Here is a 17,536-nt window from a genome sequence, read left to right as displayed (position 1 = left end):
TTTGAGAGACAGGAGAGAGACAGAGCATGAGCGGGCGGGGGGGGGGGGAGGGGAGCAGAGAGAGAGGGAGACACAGCATCCGAAGCAGGCTTCAGGCTCTGAGCTGTCAGCACAGAGCCCAACACAGATCTCAAACTCCTGAACTGTGAGATCATGACCTGAGCCAAAGTCAGATGCTCAACTGACTTAGCCACCCAGGTGCCCCTCTTTTTTAATTTTTATTTAAGAGAGAGAGAGGGCACACCAGTGCGGTAAGGGAAGAGAGAGAGGGAGAGGAAATCCCAAGGAGGCTCCATACTGTCAGCGCAGAACTCCATGCAGGGCTCGAATCTACAAACCATGAGATTATGACCTGAGCTGAGATCAAGAGTCATATACTTAACCAAGTGAGCCACCCAGACACCCCTGATGTATCAATATCTCTATCTTTCTTCTGGCTGAGGAATATTCCATTGTATGGATAGATTCCCATTTTATTTATCTTTTTATCAGTTGATGAGACATTTGGGTTGTTTCTGCCTTCTTGCTCTTATGCATAACATTGCTGTGAACATTTGTGTTTAGGTTTTTCTGTGTGTGTTTTCAATTCTCTTGGATATAACCCTAGGAGTGGAACTGTTGGATCATATAGTGACTCTGTGTATAACTTTTTAAGGAACCATCAGACCATTTTCCAAAGCACTGAGCCATGTGAATTGAGCCCTGACTCTTGTATTTCCGTACCTCTCCACAGCTCCCAGCTTTTGCAGCAGCCAACACATCTGGCCGTGCTTTACAGCAACTTGCCTGCAGACCCTTTTTCTTTGCCAGGGCCCAGCTCCTTAAAAACAGGGATGATTGCATTTTAATCCAGTGTGGTGTCTATTTTGATATTTTCAGTCTCCTTTTGAGTAAAACGGAGACAAGGTGCTGGAACTGATAGATAATATCCCTGGAAAACTTTTGTATCATGAGAGAGATCCCTTAGCATGGCCTGGGAATGTGCCCAAAGAAATGATTTGTGCTTCTGTTCAGGAGCAAGAAAAGAAAATCCTGAAAAACATTAAAAAAATTTTTTTGAGAAAAAAGATAAAGAAAATTCTGAGAATTTCTCTTTTGTACATATGAAATTGGATTTTTCTCTTTTCCAATTAAGTTATAATTATTAATGAACTATGCAAGAATTGTTGTGCATATGGATTTATTTTCTCTTAAATACTTCCAGTTGGCTTCTCTAGAGTGCTCCGAACAGAACTCTCCAGGAGTAAGTCATACTCAGGTCCCCCATCGTGGGTTGTCCCTGCAGCCGTGGGCTCCACGCTGGCTAGCGCATCCTGCGTCTCTTTCATTTGCTCTCACAGATTCTCCGGGCTCACACTCTGCATAGAATTATCTAGACTTGTTTCCCTTGATAACGACTGTTCTTTCTTCAGTCTGTTTTCCATATGTTTTCTTCTTTTGGATCTAATAACTAAAACGTAGACATGATGTTATTGAGATGCTATTAAATGAGGAATAGAGACAAAAGAGGTAAGGGAAAACATGGAAAAATTAAGGTACAAACAATAGAATTTTCAAGATATAATGAAAGCTATCTGTCTGAAAAAGATGGTGAAATTTGAATTTTAAAATTATTCCCCCCCCCCAAAAAAATAAAATTATTTTCCCACTTCCTATATACAGGCTTTATAAATGCCCAGTTTAAAAAAAAAAAAGAATTTTGGCTGATGAATGAATATGTGGTATATAGATACAAAGAAATATTACTCAGCCATAAAAATTAATGAAATCTTTCCATTTGCAATGACATGGATGGAACTAGATTGTATCCTGCTAAGTGAAATAAGTCAGTCAGACAAAGACAACTACCATATGATTTCACTCATATGTGTAATTTAAGAAAAACAAATGAGCAAAGGTGGGGGGAAGGAGGGGGAGGCAATTCAAGAAACAGACTCCTACCTATAGAGAACAAACTGCTGGCGACCAGAGAGGAGGCAGGTGGGGGATGGGTTATGTAGGTGATGGGGATTAAGGAGGGCACTGGTGGTGAGCACTGGGTGATATATAGAAGCGCTGATGTATATTGTGTACCTGAAATTACTATTACACTGTATGTTAACCAACTGGAATTTAAATAAAAACTTTTAAAAAATGTATACTTCAATGTAAGGAAAAGACATTGAAAAACCATTTCCTAAGGGTAAGCATTGGCATCAGTGAGGATCACTGACCACCATACTCCTGACCTTGCAGCCTGTTTCTGACTGTCGCATCTGGGACCGTTACAGAGGAGATGCATACAAGGGATGACAGACATGGTTGAATCAGACACTGCACTCTACATAGTTTTGCTCTAGAATTTTTTAAAGCAAGTATCCAAGAATCCCTGAACTCCTACAAAAGCAGGTTCATATGAACATATGTGCTGCCCTCTCCTCACAAAGATTTGCAGGCATGGTGAGCATCTCGCACACAAGGGTCTGTTCTGTGCACCTGGATCCTATTCCCACATCAGGTGGAGGCAGACGGTGCAAGAAGGACATCTGTCTAGCTGTGTTCTAGGCTCAGCAATAACACTGCACTGATAAGTGTTTGGGGCAAGTTTTGTCTCCTGAACTCTGTGTTTAGTCCTGGGAATTGCAGTCCGTGGCTATTTGCCCCTCTGTATAATTTGATGAGAACAGTTCATTTATGTAGGTGTGGCTATGAATATTCACCTTTATTACCTCAAGCTCCATTAAATCCCACCCAACTTTGCCTTTGAAAACCAAACCATCACTGCCCACTCAGCTTTCATGTGACTTTGCATCTGACAAGATAAACTTGTGGGTCGGGTGTTCACCTGAGTGAATGAACTTTTCCAGCTCCTTCTCGTTCTCTGGAAGTAGGTAGGTGGACTCATCCTGGCTCTCATCCTCAGAACCCTCGTCCTTGTCTCCCAGTAATGGTATCCTGACATTGTTATAAAGCCAGGCAAGTTGCTGTCTTTCCTCAGCCTGGACCAGCCGACTGGAGAATAATGTAGAGGAATTTTTTTTTAATGTTTATTTCTTTTTGAGAGAGAGACAGAGTGGAAGCAGGGGAGGGGCAGTGAGAGAGGGAGACACAGAATCCGAAGCAGGCTCCAGGCTCTGAGCTGTCAGCACAGAGCCCGATGCGGGGCTCAAACTCACAAGCTATCGTGAGATCAAGACCCCAACCGAAGTCAAATGCTTAACTGACTGAGCCACCCAAGTGCCCCAGTAAATTATCACATCTAATCCTGTGACTTTTGACTGAATAGGAGTCACTGGTACATGATAGTAGGCGGGGGAGGGAGGCAGAAACAGATTGCTCTCCAATGGACGCTGATAGGCAGAAAAGGAGTAACTGCCAATGCCAAATGTGGTTCCCAGCCAGGACAGGGTGAGGTGAGGAAGGAACTCATGTGGGGTACAAAACCCCATAATCAAGATAAATAGTATATTCAAGATAAATAATATCATAATGCAATATTTTACTAAAGAAAAATGAATGCCAAGAAATCCACAATGAACAAAATATCAACATTCTTAAATAAAGTCCATACAGGTATTAGGGATTTTTCCTTTTGTTCACTCTCTAACATGGCTTGGCCTAGCACTGCTACTGAGGCTATATTTAAAATGTTGGTAATTTGGGGGCACCTGAGTGGCTCAGTAGGTTAAGCGTCCAACTCTTGATTTCAGTCCAGGTCATGATCTCACAGTTCGTGCGTTTGAACCCCGTGTCAGGCTCTGCACTAACAGCTAGGATCCTGCTTGGGATTCTCTCTCTCTCCTTCTATCTCTGCCCCTACCCAGCCTTCTCTCTCTCTCTCTCTGTCTCTCTCAAAATAAATAAAAATAAACTTCAAAAAATAAAAACAAAACAAAATGTTGGCATTTTGTTCATCATGGATATTTTTTGAAATAAATTTAGGTTTTATAAAATATTGAATCAAAATATTATTCATCTTGATGACTGAATTTCTTGGCAACCCCTTAAATTTTGCACCCGAGGTGAGTGCCTTGCTCAGTGCGTTCTAGATCCAGCCCTGGAATTGGATTTTCAAGCAGCTACTTCTGTTTGATATGAAAAGGAGTAATAGAGGGATTTCCTTTTTGCTAATATACATATCTTCCTAATTCTGTTTGACATACATAATCAGGAAGAACTGGTCTGATCCTAAACGTGATTAACAGTAATCATCCAAATCCTGGTCTCATCCCAATGTCTTGATTCCAGTTATAAAATTTAAGGGGGTGCCAAAAAACTCAGTAATGATAAATATTTGAGCTCAATCTTTTAACAAGTTGAAATGAATGGGGAAAAAATCCATGATAAACCAAATATCAAAATTTTAAATAAACATAAGATCCAACAGTGCTGTGATGAACCATATGGGAACCAGAGTCAAAAGAAAGATGTGAGTCCCTATATACATGTTTTTTGTGTTTTTAAGTGGATATTCTTTTCCAAAACACTAACGTTGATAATGTATTACCAATTTGAAAAGTAGTGTATCAAAACTCACCTTATGTTAAGTTTAAATATTTTATCTATGCAAGAAACAGAGTTTATTATAATTTTACCTTCCTAGTTTAATTGAATGAAACTTACCAACAGTATTTTCAAAACCTCTTCTGGAAAAAATTCACCACTAAAAATTACATGAAAACCTGTACTTTGCTGGGGCTCAGTCAGTTAAGCATCTGACTTAGGCTCAGGTCATGATCTCACAGTTTGTGAGTTCGAGCCCTGCATTGGGGCTGGCAGTGTGGAGCCTGCTTGGGATTCTTGCTCTCCTCTTTCTCCTCTCTGAACCTCTCCTGCTCATACTTTCTCTCTCTCTCTCAAATAAATTTTTTTTTTCAAAAAAAATTTTTTTTCAATGTTTATTTATTTTTGGGACAGAGAGAGACAGAGCATGAACGGGGGAGGGGCAGAGAGAGAGGGAGACACAGAATTGGAAACAGGCTCCAGGCTCTGAGCCATCAGCCCAGAGCCTGACGCGGGGCTCGAACTCACGGACCGTGAGATCGTGACCTGGCTGAAGTTGGACGCTTAACCGACTGCGCCACCCAGGCGCCCCTCTCAAATAAATTTTAAAAAATTAAAAAAAAAAACATGTAACTTTGGAACATATATTTTTCCTTTTGCCTCATGCTCTAAAATAACTTGTTGTGGGGGCGCCTGGGTGGCGCAGTCGGTTAAGCGTCCGACTTCAGCCAGGTCACGATCTCGCGCTCCGTGAGTTCAAGCCCCGCGTCAGGCTCTGGGCTGATGGCTCAGAGCCTGGAGCCTGTTTCCGATTCTGTGTCTCCCTCTCTCTCTGCCCCTCCCCCGTTCATGCTCTGTCTCTCTCTGTCCCAAAAATAAATAAACGTTGAAAAAAAAATTAAAAAAAAAATAAATAAATAAATAAAATAAAATAAAATAAAATAAAATAACTTGTTGTGGCCTATGAGTAGCATGAGTGTAAAAGCTGTAAGAGTTGACATTAGCTCAGCAACTTAACTGGACACTGCAAGTCCTGGAGGATACATTTGAGGGAATTCTCATAGAAAACTCTATGTATGCTAACATCTTTGTGTACACTACTGAAAAGAAGCTGAAATTGCAATGACATAAATTGAGTGAAAGATCACCGCACTAGATGTCCCAGAACTAAACATGCTGCTTACACTCTCTCATTAGTAAATGTCTTCAACTTTACCTTTAGTCTTATTTGCCTTTACTGGACATACTGTGAAGTGGTCCTAAAGTGGCCACCTTAAAATACCCAACACATGGCAACAGGCTCTTTGTGTTCATACTCAATTCCAATAGAGCAAGTAATTTACTACTTCCTCAAGCTGTTGGTTTTTTTTTTTTTTAAGAATCATTATCTTTGCAATCTTTTTTTAGTGTTTATTCATTTTTGAAAGAGAAAGCATGAGTCAGGGAGGAGCGGGGGGGGGGGGGGGGTACAGAGGATCCAAAGTGGGCTCTGTGCTGACAGCAGAGAGCCGGATGCAGGCCTTGAACTCATGAGAACTGTGAGATCAAGACCTGAGCTGAATTCGGAGGTTCAACCAACCCAACAATCCAGGCGCCTACACTGTTTCTGATGGGATATAATGGAATCCCAGCACTGAATCCTGGAGAAGGAATCAGTATATATAGTTCTGGTCAGAGTAGCATCATGTCACAGTACAGATCATTTTTGTCTAATACTAATTTCAAAATGATCACATCACTTAAAAGAGTTTGACCACAAACTTTATTTGTGCAAACAAGATGAAGTATCTTCCCCAAATGCTACTGTTTCCCTAGATAATAAATATCTAACGAAAAAGAGAGTGATCACTCTTTTCTGCTTTGCACTAAGGTTCCTTCCAAAGTATCAAGTTCACTTTAGAACACCATGTTTTGGAAGGATGCCATCATCTCAGACAGTGGTTTTCAAACATTTTGACCGTGATCCACAGTAAGAAATATGTTTTACCTCATAATTATGTATCTGTTTGTCTGAAAAGTTAAAAAATGAGCATTTATGTTAAGACTTGTAATGCTTTCTAATATTTTCTATCCTACTAAATTGTATTCTGTCCTATTTCATTTTTTTTCCATTTATATTATGACCCAACATGAGTACAGTCCATATTCTGAAAAACCCTGATGTGGAAATTCAGGATGACCATAATACTTTAATGATTATAAGAATTATCATCATCATTGTTATCATTATCATTACTAAATAATAACCTAGTTAATCTATTATGTCTTACTTAAGGATGGTAAATGTTACTTAGTATATACCTACTATATCACATAGGAAATACTGATTCCACATATCAGAGCAATGCTGAAGGCTATACACGCAATCACAATTACTTGAACAAGAGCAGGTCTACGTGGAATCAGTGCTAAAAATGGAAAGAAAAGATTTCATTTTACTTGTGTCTATCGGTTAATATATTTGTTAAGCATATTGTTATTCCAAAGGGGAATGGGAGACAAAATCAGAAGTACCATAACAAACAGCATCTTTAATTTTTAAAAATATGGAGGCTACATTGCACAGGGAACATATATAATTTGAACTCCCACGTAAAGTAATCCCTAACTCCTTTTTCTTTCTCTGGCTCTTGTCCTTTGTCAAAACCCTCTTTTACTCTGTAGAGATACAGGACCCCTGACTCAGTACAGCAGCACCTGCTGTCCCTGTAGCTGAAAGGAGAGTGGCTTTAGTTTCACGACTTGGGCGCTGCACTCATGGTCCGGGGTGTGCAGCACTGTGCTGAGATTGATACCTTAGGGAGATTCCGAATGCAATTCCAGGGGCACCTGGGTGGCTCAGGCAGTTAAGCAACCAACGCCGGCTCAGGTCATGGTCTCACTGTTCATGAGTTGGAGCTCTGCATCAGGCTCCATGTCGTGGAGTCTGCTTCTGGATTCTGTCTCCCTCTCTCTCTGTCTCCCCACCCCCCCACACACAATAAATAAATAAACGTAAAAAAGTGAATGCAATTCCACAAACCTGCATTCCAGGTATCAGCATTCAGGGGTGCTGCATAGGTTGTTAGACTCCCGTTAGTCTTTATAGGGTTATGTGTATCACCCTTCCCGTTACCTGGGATTAAAAAAAATAATAACCAGAGAGTTATTGTTTATACAAACTGGACAAAAAAGCAATTGGCAAAGTAAGTACATTATTCAGCCACTTGTAAAACCTGATAAATTGAGGTGATTACTCTTCGTCCTGCACTTGGCCTTCCCTCACTGTCTGTCCCTTCCCTAGCACAGAAAGAGTTCAGCAACTGAACTGAAAAACGCCCTGAGTTTCACCCATCAATGAAAGGTCACCTGAGCCTGACAAAAAGAACCTGGACTGTGAAAAGTCTAGCGGTGTAAAATGCTTGATTGCAGACCTCAAACGTGGGAAATATGGGTGTTCATTCTATGGTTTTCTCTACCCTTCTGTGTGCTTTCAGGCTTTCACAATGAAATTCTGGGGCAGCGAGAAAAAAAATGGGCTACAGATGGTTTCAGTATAGTGAGTACTAAAAACTGGCCGCTGGGTTTGGCCACAGGAAGGTCACTGGAGACCTAGACCACATTGGTGCTAGCCACGTGGGGAGGGGGGAATGCCAGAGTGACCGAAACAGTTCAAGAGAGAACAGGAGGAAAGGAATTGGAGACTGTGAGTTTTAGGAACTCTTTTGAGGAACTCCAGTGTTGTAGGGGGAGAAATGAGGGCAGCTCCCAGAAGGGCTGAGGGATCCACAGATGGGTTTTGCTTTCTCAGATGGGAGAACCAGCAGCACGTTCACAGGAGAAGGGAAGTGATATGTTAAATTGCAATACCACAGGAAATGGGGAGAGAACTTCCGGTAGTGCGGAGGGTTGGCGGAGCTGGAAGTTGGCACACCCGCAGGGCTAGTCCTTGGGCTGAACCGGAAGGAAGGCAGAGAAAGAGGGTGCAATTGCAGGTAGATGGAGCAGGGATGGGGGTGAGGTGGCGACACTCTGTTTTGACCGCTTGTATTTTGCCAGTGATGGAGGTAACAAGGTCATCCCCTGAGGGTGAGGCTGAGGTAAATATGATGGGGTTTTGCAGAGCAGAAAAAATAGATGAGAAAGTCACCAAGCAGAAGGAGAGTAAGTGTGCTAGGTAAATGAGAAACACATTTTTAAATAAAATGTCCAAGAAATGAAACTTCTAGGTATATTGGCTATATATATATATATATATATATATATATATATATATATTTTGTCCTTCCAAATTATTTTATTTCTTTTTTTTTTAATTTACATCCAAGTTAGTTAGCATATACTGCAACAATGATTTCAGGAGTAGATTCCTTAATGCCCCTTACCCATTTAGCCCATCCCCCTCCCACAACCCCTCCAGTACCCTCTGTGTGTTCTCCATATTTTTTAATTTTCTTTAAAGATATTTTACTTTTAAGTAATTTCTACACCCAGCATGGGGCTTGAACTTACAAGCCCGAGCCTACGAGTCACACACTCCACCAAATGAACCAGACAGATGCCCATATTTTCTGTATATTGATGCTCTGGCATTTACTGGCTTGATCCTGGACAGAACAGCCCTCCCAGGGCTATTTGCTACAGATTGCAAACAACTCCCCTGCAAGTGTGCCTTTGATATAAACCAACCAATCCAGAGCCCACACCCTCAGCCACCTTCTTTATCAAACTCTCACACACCAAGCCAATGTTTCCCCTGACCTAAATTATCCCAGGACCAGGCACTGGACAACTAGGAACCACTCCTATAGCCTAGAGCCCACCAAAATCATTCCAACTATCCACTACTCTGTGTACCTACCTCACCCACTCCTTCCCATGAAAACACCAATAAAGACTCTGGGCCAAGCTCTCCCCTCTTGTCTCCCCCACCTCTTGCTTCTAGGAGTGTGTGAGTATAATGTTCTTCCTCCATGACAATCATTTCCATGTCTGTATGTCTTATCATACCTGATTAAAATAAATCCCAGGTATATTTCATCACTCTAGGGCAAAAAGTGAATACATTCTTTTTATATTTATAAGAATTGCCAATTGCCCTCGATAGACGTTGCACTCATTCCTAGCCTACATATGAGATTATATTCACTTGAAACTAGTAGGATATTATATGTTAATTATACTTCAATTAGAAAAAAATACAAGATATTTCCCAAATCCTTTGCCGTTTTTTTTTTTTTTAATTTTTTTTTTCAACGTTTTTATTTATTTTTGGGACAGAGAGAGACACAGCATGAACGGGGGAGGGGCAGAGAGAGAGGGAGACACAGAATCGGAAACAGGCTCCAGGCTCCGAGCCATCAGCCCAGAGCCTGACGCGGGGCTCGAACTCACGGAATGCGAGATCGTGACCTGGCTGAAGTCGGACGCTTAACCGACTGCGCCACCCAGGCACCCCATGCCGTTTTTTTTTTAAATGAAACATTTTGCTCACTTTCAACATGACAGCTGAAAACTGGAATGAGTATTTCCTTATTATGAGTTAGGCTTCTTTCCATATAAACAAGAGCTCAGGGTTACAGAGAAAATTGGAGTCTTCCAGTGATCTAAAACAATTCTGTCCTCTATCTCCATATCGGAACCTGCACCTGGGACCCGAAGCTCAGGCACAGCAGAGGTCTTAGCTGTGCAAACCTCTAGTGCAAGCTCACAACACAAGTTAGTTTCAAAGTAAAGATTAGTTGCAGGCCTCCTGATACCTTGGCCAGAATTCAATCTCTGGGTAGTGGGGTGAACAGGCAAGTGAGATATTCATAGCTGAGTTTTAGAAAAATTAATGATGTGTTTGGGATGGCTGGATGTATTAATCACGTTTTTAAGATCAACTGTATTTCCTGATGCTTCAACATCTGTGCTATTTTAGAATCTGCTCCTAGTGGCATCATGACTAACCCAACCATCCAGAGGGCACTTCTTTTTCTAATTTGCACAAAGAGCTGTACAGATTAGTGCTGACCACCGTGGGGCGCCCTCTGGAGCCCTAGACCACAACAGCCTTGGGAATGTCCCTGTATCCCAGCCACCCTCCAAGACCCCTTGACTTACCATTATTGCCTGGTAATTGCCTGGGCATAGGACGTTTCAGAGCTCAAAGTCGTTCAAAGGATCAGAGAGAAGAGACAAGTTCAAGATAGATTTAGGAAAATAAAGAAATAACTTGTATTAGACAAGGGGACCTAAAAGCTAAGATGGTAAATGTCGTTAATACATTTATTACAATGCCTTATAGAAATATGTGGCTTAATTTGGAAAAGCATGGTGTTCTGTTTGCATCCACGAATATGGGGTGTTAAGAACATAATGCATTTGGCTTCTGGTCTGTTTTTGCAGTCACGTGAGCTGGTTGAGGACCTGATAGATTTAGCACAGAGTTGAAGGGGTCTGGGCGGTCATCAGAAAGTCAGAGAGCCAGTGCCAGAAAGCCATGGCAATACCCTTTCCTCCTACAGAAATTAGATGCTTTTATACTGTGCAGATGGCATTTCCCTTGTACAGAACAGAGATTGTTTATAAGTACCACATATCTTCACAAAGAGTTGCTGCCTGATTTCACAGATTGGCAGGGTCAGTTTCTCTGTTTTGAGATAAACAAAGTTCCCTTGAGGACTCAAAATGCAAAGCATAGAAGACAGATGATTATAAAGAATATTTTACACTCACAAAACATCTGTATCTGGACTCGTATGGTCTACCGACAAATGTATACTCAATTACAATTAAAGTCATACAGACACATTCAAACCACTCTGATTTGGTCAAGGTTTCTGTGTGTGCCAAGTGAAATAAAAGAGAAGCAAACCAGTCCCTAAAGAGAAAGCACAGCTTCCAGAGACAGAATAATATCAATTTCCAAGTTTCCAGAGACATAATAATATTGGATTAATTTCCAAGCAATGCTTATCTAATTATATTATTGTATGGACCATGCTCCTAACAAATACACAAGAAAAGACACATTCATACAGCAGATGAGAGGACCCCAGTCTATGGTTCTCATTTCACCAAATGAGTAATACAATTACTTACCTCTAAGTCTTGAGGAAACACTTTCCTGCTTAGTGATATTTGTGGATGTTTGTGACTGATTGTAACCTTGAAAAGAAAACTCGTAGCAGTGAAATATTATTAACCCTTTTTACTTCCCCTGAAACAAGTAAAAACAATGGTTGAAGCTACCCATTAAGCCTGTTGCTAGTTCAACTGGTTTGAACTCACCTTCATAAGGCAAACATAAAGGTGGGCATTCCATTAAAAACAAAACTAGAAAGGTGAAAGAACTCTGAACCTTGTCCATCACTCCAAAACTGTTAGTCTTTTATCACATGGAGAAAAGGAAATATTTAGCTATAGTGCAGTTTCTGCCCTATATTTCTCTGAGAAACTAAGAAACTCTGCTCTCTACAGAATGTTGGGGTTCTGACTTGGAGCCACCAGTGTGAGGTCAGCTAACGTTGCCAACACAGCCTTCCTTCACGGAACCAAGTCAGCCAATGGGGAGACTAACAGGATGGGGTGTGGGAGAAGGAGGCACATCTGTGGGTATAGATATGGATAATACCAGGGCCCTCCCCTCAGGGAGTATACAGACCAGTGAGGAGGCAGAAAAGATCAGTTACAATTCAATGGGACATACATAAGAAGCAAACAGAATGCAGTAGGGCTCTGTAGTCAGATGCCTGACTTCTAATCCTAATCTCTGCCTTCCTACACATTTTTGCTTGATCAGGTTACTTAACCCCTTTGGACTTCAGCTTCCTCATCTGTAAAACAGAAGGAAGAAATAGCACCTACCTCACAGCGTTATAGCAATATTCAAATAACGAAATCCATGCAAAGCTCAAAAATAGCGTTAGTACTGAGCGTTAGTTCTGGAGAGCATTTGCAAAAAAGCAATTCAGTACACCTCCACCTGATGGGTACCGTTCAGAAAACTAGACTCCAGGGGCTGCCTCCAAAAGTTTTTTTAGAGGAAATTAATTGAGGGGCACCTGGGTGGCTCAGTTAAGCGTCCGACTTCAGCTCAGGTCATGATCTCAGAGTTTGTGGGATGGAGCCCCACATCAGGCTCTGTGCTGACTGTGTGGAGCCTGCTTGGGATTCTCTCTCTCTCTCTCTCTCTCTCTCTCTCTCTCTCTCTCTGCTCCTACCCCACTTGTGTTCTTTCTCTCAAAATAAATAAACTTAAAAAATAAATAAATAAATAAAATAAAATAAAATAAAATAAAATAAAGGAGATTAACTGAATCATCTCAAAATATGGAAATGGCATTGAAAAGTAGATAGCATAGAAGAAGGTTGTCCCGTATACTTGTCTTTTGTCCATCCAGTAGTTCTCAAAATATAGACAGCACGTTTCGATTCACCTCTACCAGTTACAATAAGAGACCAGATCTTTTGATGCTTGTAAAGCTTCCTAGGTTTAGAAATTGGTTCCACTTGCACTGTACCCCAAAGGCAAACTATCCTTTCTGAATGTTTGTGAGATGACAATGCTAAGATCCTCTAGACATACCCATGAAGCAGACCACTGCCACCTTCTTGCTTAATTCTTACAACACCTGAATTCCCACTCCTGTCTTCCTTTCATCCAGCCATGCCTACAGGATGATCCATATAAGAACTTGGTTTCCACTCTCTAGAAGTCCTGCAATCTCAGAACTGCCTCTGGTCAAACCCATCTGAATAAGTTCATCTGCTGTATCTCCTTGAACTTGTTTTTGGACTTCCAATCTCCCTATGGGCACTGCTGCCGTTAGACTTGATTTTGAACTGCCAGGCTCCCCACGGACACTGTTTTCTTTGGAGTTGGTTTTAGGATACCAACTTCCCAATGGTTACTGCTGCTTTGCTCAGTCTTTTCCCTTAGGAAAAGGGAACACCTGGGAACACCTTAGGGAACACCTAAGGAACACCATAGGGCTGTGAACACCTGGCTTTTCCCAGACTTGGTTCTTGAATTGACTCATATATCCCATGCACCCAGACCAGCTGGATGAATTACCAATCCATCGGAATACCACTATGGGTTAATGATACTGACAGATGTGTAGATCAGGTCAAGCTATGAAAATTAGGCTAAGAGATAAAGGTCTTTCATAACATAACCAAAACTTTCCAACAGATTCCCTTAAATCCAGAGTGCCCAACCTGTTCTCTTGACTTTCTCCCACCAAGTGGGATCCCTGGTTGAGAACTGGGTCCCACACCCCCCTCACATGCCTAATAGGACTCTTCCTAGTTGTCACCTTTATCAAAGTTTGCCTTTGGTGGCTAGTCAAGCAATACCAGTCATCTTTCACATCGTCACAACCTGGGTGGCAAGCGTTATCCATCCCAATTAGTATTGTTAATGATGTTGAGACACCACAAAGTAGATTGTATCGTAGTTTTTTGAGTTCTAATTGACAAAACATCATATTAGTTTCTGGTGTACAACCATGACTTGATATTTGTACACACTGCAAAATGATCACAATAAGTCTAGCTAACCTCTATCACCATACAGTTACAAAACTTTTTTGAGATTGGAACTTTTTTTTTTTTAATGTTTATTTATTTTTGAGACAGAGAGAGACAGAACATGAACGGGGGAGGGTCAGAGAGAGGGAGACACAGAATCTGAAACAGGCTCCAGGCTCTGAGCTGTTAGCACAGAGCCCGACGCAGGGCTTGAACTCACGAGCCTTCGAGCTGTGAGATCATGACCTGAGCCAAAGTTGGCCGCTTAACCAATTGAGCCACCCAGGCGCCCCGAGATTGGAACTTTTAAGGTCTACTTTCATAGCAACTATAGCATTAAATATGCAATATAATATTATTAACTTTAGTCACTATGCTGTACATTACATCCCCATGACTTATTTATTTTATAACTGGAAGTTTGTACCTTTTTACCTCCTTTACTCATTTTGTTGTATTGTAAATTTTAAAACTATATTTTCCTGCTGCCTCCATATCCATGCAAACAGGTTGTGAGCACCCCACCCAGGTGACCAGGTTACCTAGGTGATAAGGCTAGTTCTGGCCACAAGCTCCCTTCTGCCCTTCCCTTCAACATTCAAATGTAGCAACGATATCCTCTCCCGCCTATTCCTGTGTACTCCATCCTGACCCCTGATAAATGGACTTGCCCATGGATACTCACCTTCTGCTCCCCACCTGCTTGGTTGAGCCCGCTCTGTAGGTGTCCCTATTTTGCCGCCCCTCATGGCGGTGCACTTGACTTCTGGTATTATAATTCAATGGGTTTTGACAAATGTATCGTGACATGTATCCAACTTTTTATTATTATACAACATAACTGCTCTACTCTAAAAATCCTTTATACTCCACCTATTCATCTCTCCCTCTACCCTGGCAATCACCAATCTTTTTACTGTTTACATAATTTTGCCTTTTCCAGAATGTCATATAGCTAGAATCACATATGAAGCCTTTTCAGAATGGCTTCTTTCACTTAGTAATATGTATTTGAGGTTCTTCCAAGTTTTTTTCATGGCTTGATAGCTTATTTATTTTTAAAAGCTATAATTTTGGATAATCAGTTTGGATGTTCTTAAGTTTGTTGATTAATTTAGGAAACACATTTCTACATTACCGAGTCTACTCAAGCAGGAACCACTTAGATTGTATCTTTTAATTATTCACATTTGCATTTATGTCTCTTGAAAATGTGTGTAAATGTATTGCCATAGGATTCGGTTCTTTTCATTTTCCCCTCAACATTAAAATTTTTGTATATTTGCAAAATGGGATTCCTCTTCACACATCCCATCTGCGGTGGGCGTATTAGCAGAACGATTGTTCCAATATTTGCAAGCTGCCCACAGGCTAGCCCGGGTGCAGCGACCCACGTCGTATCCTCCCAGGGACGTGGAGGACCTGCTTTGGGAGATTTGAGCCGGGCCGTGAGCCAGACGACGTTCACGCAGCTCCAGGACCTCTGCCGCCGCTCAAGGGGCCAACAGCAGAAAGAGGCGGGCTGGGCGAGGAGGTGGGCCCCGAAAGGGGAGAAGGCGGTTCACCGAGCGTTTCCATTGGGCGGAGCGCGGCGCGATGCCTTCCGGGCGTTGTAGTCTGAGGCTCCAGGGCAGGTGGACTACAAGTCCCAGAAGGCCGCGCAACCCGGCCGAGTGTGCTAGGTAACCCTCGCCTGTGCTGCGCTCCGTGCCTCCAGGCTGACAGTGGTCGGGCGCCCGAATCCCTCTCGAGGCCGAGCGGGGCGGCGGGACCACCGAGGGCAACGTCTGGAGGCGGCAAAGGCCGGAGTGGTTCCGGGAGCGGCCAGGAGGCTGGGGCAGGGTCCGCCGGAGACCGGGGCGGGACGGGGTGCTGTAGGTCTGGCCAGGAGGTTCCGCTGCCGGCGCCTGGTGTGAGGGCAACGTGCGTGCAGCTGGGGTTGTCTCCCCTGGGGCTCCCTCGGTTTCCAGCTATGGCGACCCCTGGCTCCGTCTTCGGCCTACTGGGCCAGGAAGACTGCCGCTCCTCCGTGCCTGTGCCCAGATGCGGAGTTCGTCTGGGCGGGTTCTCTTCTTGCGGGGACAGGGCCGCTAGGGCTTCTCCCTGCTCCCATCGTCCCCCGGTTGCCTTGGCGTTTTCCTTAAGGTTGGGAGTTCCAGTTATTGCTGCCAGTAATGTAAGTCGGATCCAAGCTTCTCTGCCATGGCCGTGACCTTTTGCTGCTTTTAAGCTTCTCTTGGCCTTCAGTACTTTCGCTAGGATGTGGTTGGTGTGTGTTTATCTTGCTTTGCGGTCCTTGTCTGAAACTGCAGGTTGAAGTGTTTCATCACTTCTCTCCACATCCTCCGCACCACGTTGGTCCAAGCCTCCAGTAGCCCCCAGGCTTCTCTTCCTATCGTACCATTATCTCCATTAGTCCATTACCCACACAGCAGCCAGAAGAGGCTTTGTCAATACAGGAGCATTCTTTCCTTCCTGGTTAAAGCTGCTTGGTGGTTCCCGAAACCCCAATATCATTCCAATACAGAAACAGGGCTTTCATGAATGTTTTCAGGCATCAGCATATTGGAAATGAAGATGTGAGGGTTGGGATGTTTGTGAGTAACTGGGCTATTTATATCATGACCTTAAGAGACTTGTTTACATGCATTTACCTATAATATTAATTGTGGAAGATCTCCCTGCCCTCTCTTTGGGGTCTTTGCACCCCCTGACAGTGTTAAGGCACTGGAAGATCCACTGAGCCTTATGACAGTCCCAACCCAGTTTACACCAAGTTCCAAAGGAACAAACTCACAGCCTCCCAATCCAGGTGGTTTTTTCACTGAACAATTATAACATCCAGTAAGTAAACCAGGGCAAGTAGAGCACCCAAGAAGTCCTTAAGCATAGAGGTTTATTTTTCCAAATATTCAAAATCCAGATCAGCCTCACCTGTTATTCCCTCTGTCTGCTCTAACAAATCCATACCCCCAACTTCTTCCCTTTGGCCTGGGCTGCCTTCCCTGGACTCTGATGGGGCCCTTCCATTGTCATAACATGGGAGGGTGTTTAGAGTCTGAGCTGGGAATAACCCTAATGTCAGTTTAGCCTTTTGTTCAATAGACATTTGTTGAGAACTTGCTATGTGACAGACACTTCCCAGGTCCTGGAGATACAACACTGAACAAGTGAAAAACCATGCCCTATTGGAGCTTGTATCTAGTTAGAGTGATACAGGCAATGAAAAGAAATATAATTTGGTTACATAGTATGCTTGAAGTTGATAGGTGTTAATGAATATTTAGAATAAAAGAATAGAGTAGGGTAAGGGAATCAAGAATGAGGGATCTGCTGCTTTATTTTTTTTTTTAATTTCTTTTTTTTTTTTTTTTTTTGCATTTATTTATTTTTGAGAGACCGAGAGTAAGTGGGGGAGGAGCAGAGAGAGAATGAGACAGAATCCGAAGCAGGCTCCAGGCTCTGAGCTGTCAACACAGAGCCCGACATGGGGCTCGAACCCACAAACTGTGAGATCATGACCTGAGCCAAAGTCACACGCTTAACTGACTGAGCC

At 42.6% G+C, this 17,536-nt stretch overlaps 2 protein-coding genes across 3 annotated transcripts; both read right to left on the bottom strand.

Moving 5' to 3' along the window:
* Nucleotides 1–1,163: 1,163 nt before the first annotated feature.
* On the bottom strand, nt 1,164–12,548 carry CE2H19orf18 (chromosome E2 C19orf18 homolog). Of its 2 annotated transcripts, XM_043600035.1 has the most exons (6): nt 11,737–12,548; nt 10,567–11,613; nt 7,505–7,597; nt 6,788–6,890; nt 2,825–2,991; nt 1,164–1,450 (listed from the first exon to the last, which is right to left on the bottom strand). In XM_043600035.1, the coding sequence occupies exons 2-6, from the start codon at nt 10,592–10,594 to the stop codon at nt 1,335–1,337; spliced, it is 507 nt and encodes a 168-aa protein (XP_043455970.1). In that variant the 5' UTR covers nt 10,595–11,613; nt 11,737–12,548; the 3' UTR covers nt 1,164–1,334. The 2 variants fall into 2 exon arrangements, with proteins under 2 accessions (XP_043455970.1, XP_043455969.1); XM_043600034.1 differs by having other exon boundaries at nt 10,567–12,548.
* A 2,896-nt stretch (nt 12,549–15,444) lies between these two features.
* Nucleotides 15,445–17,010, bottom strand: LOC122495200 (leucine-rich repeat extensin-like protein 5). Its single transcript, XM_043600958.1, has 2 exons — nt 16,951–17,010; nt 15,445–16,119 (listed from the first exon to the last, which is right to left on the bottom strand). The coding sequence occupies exons 1-2, from the start codon at nt 17,008–17,010 to the stop codon at nt 15,445–15,447; spliced, it is 735 nt and encodes a 244-aa protein (XP_043456893.1).
* Nucleotides 17,011–17,536: the final 526 nt, after the last annotated feature.

Source organism: Prionailurus bengalensis, chromosome E2, assembly GCF_016509475.1.
Source record: "Prionailurus bengalensis isolate Pbe53 chromosome E2, Fcat_Pben_1.1_paternal_pri, whole genome shotgun sequence".
In the NCBI taxonomy this organism is placed as follows: domain Eukaryota; kingdom Metazoa; phylum Chordata; class Mammalia; order Carnivora; family Felidae; genus Prionailurus; species Prionailurus bengalensis.
Note: the sequence above shows the minus strand (reverse complement) of the source record. Positions and strands in the feature narration are given on the sequence as shown.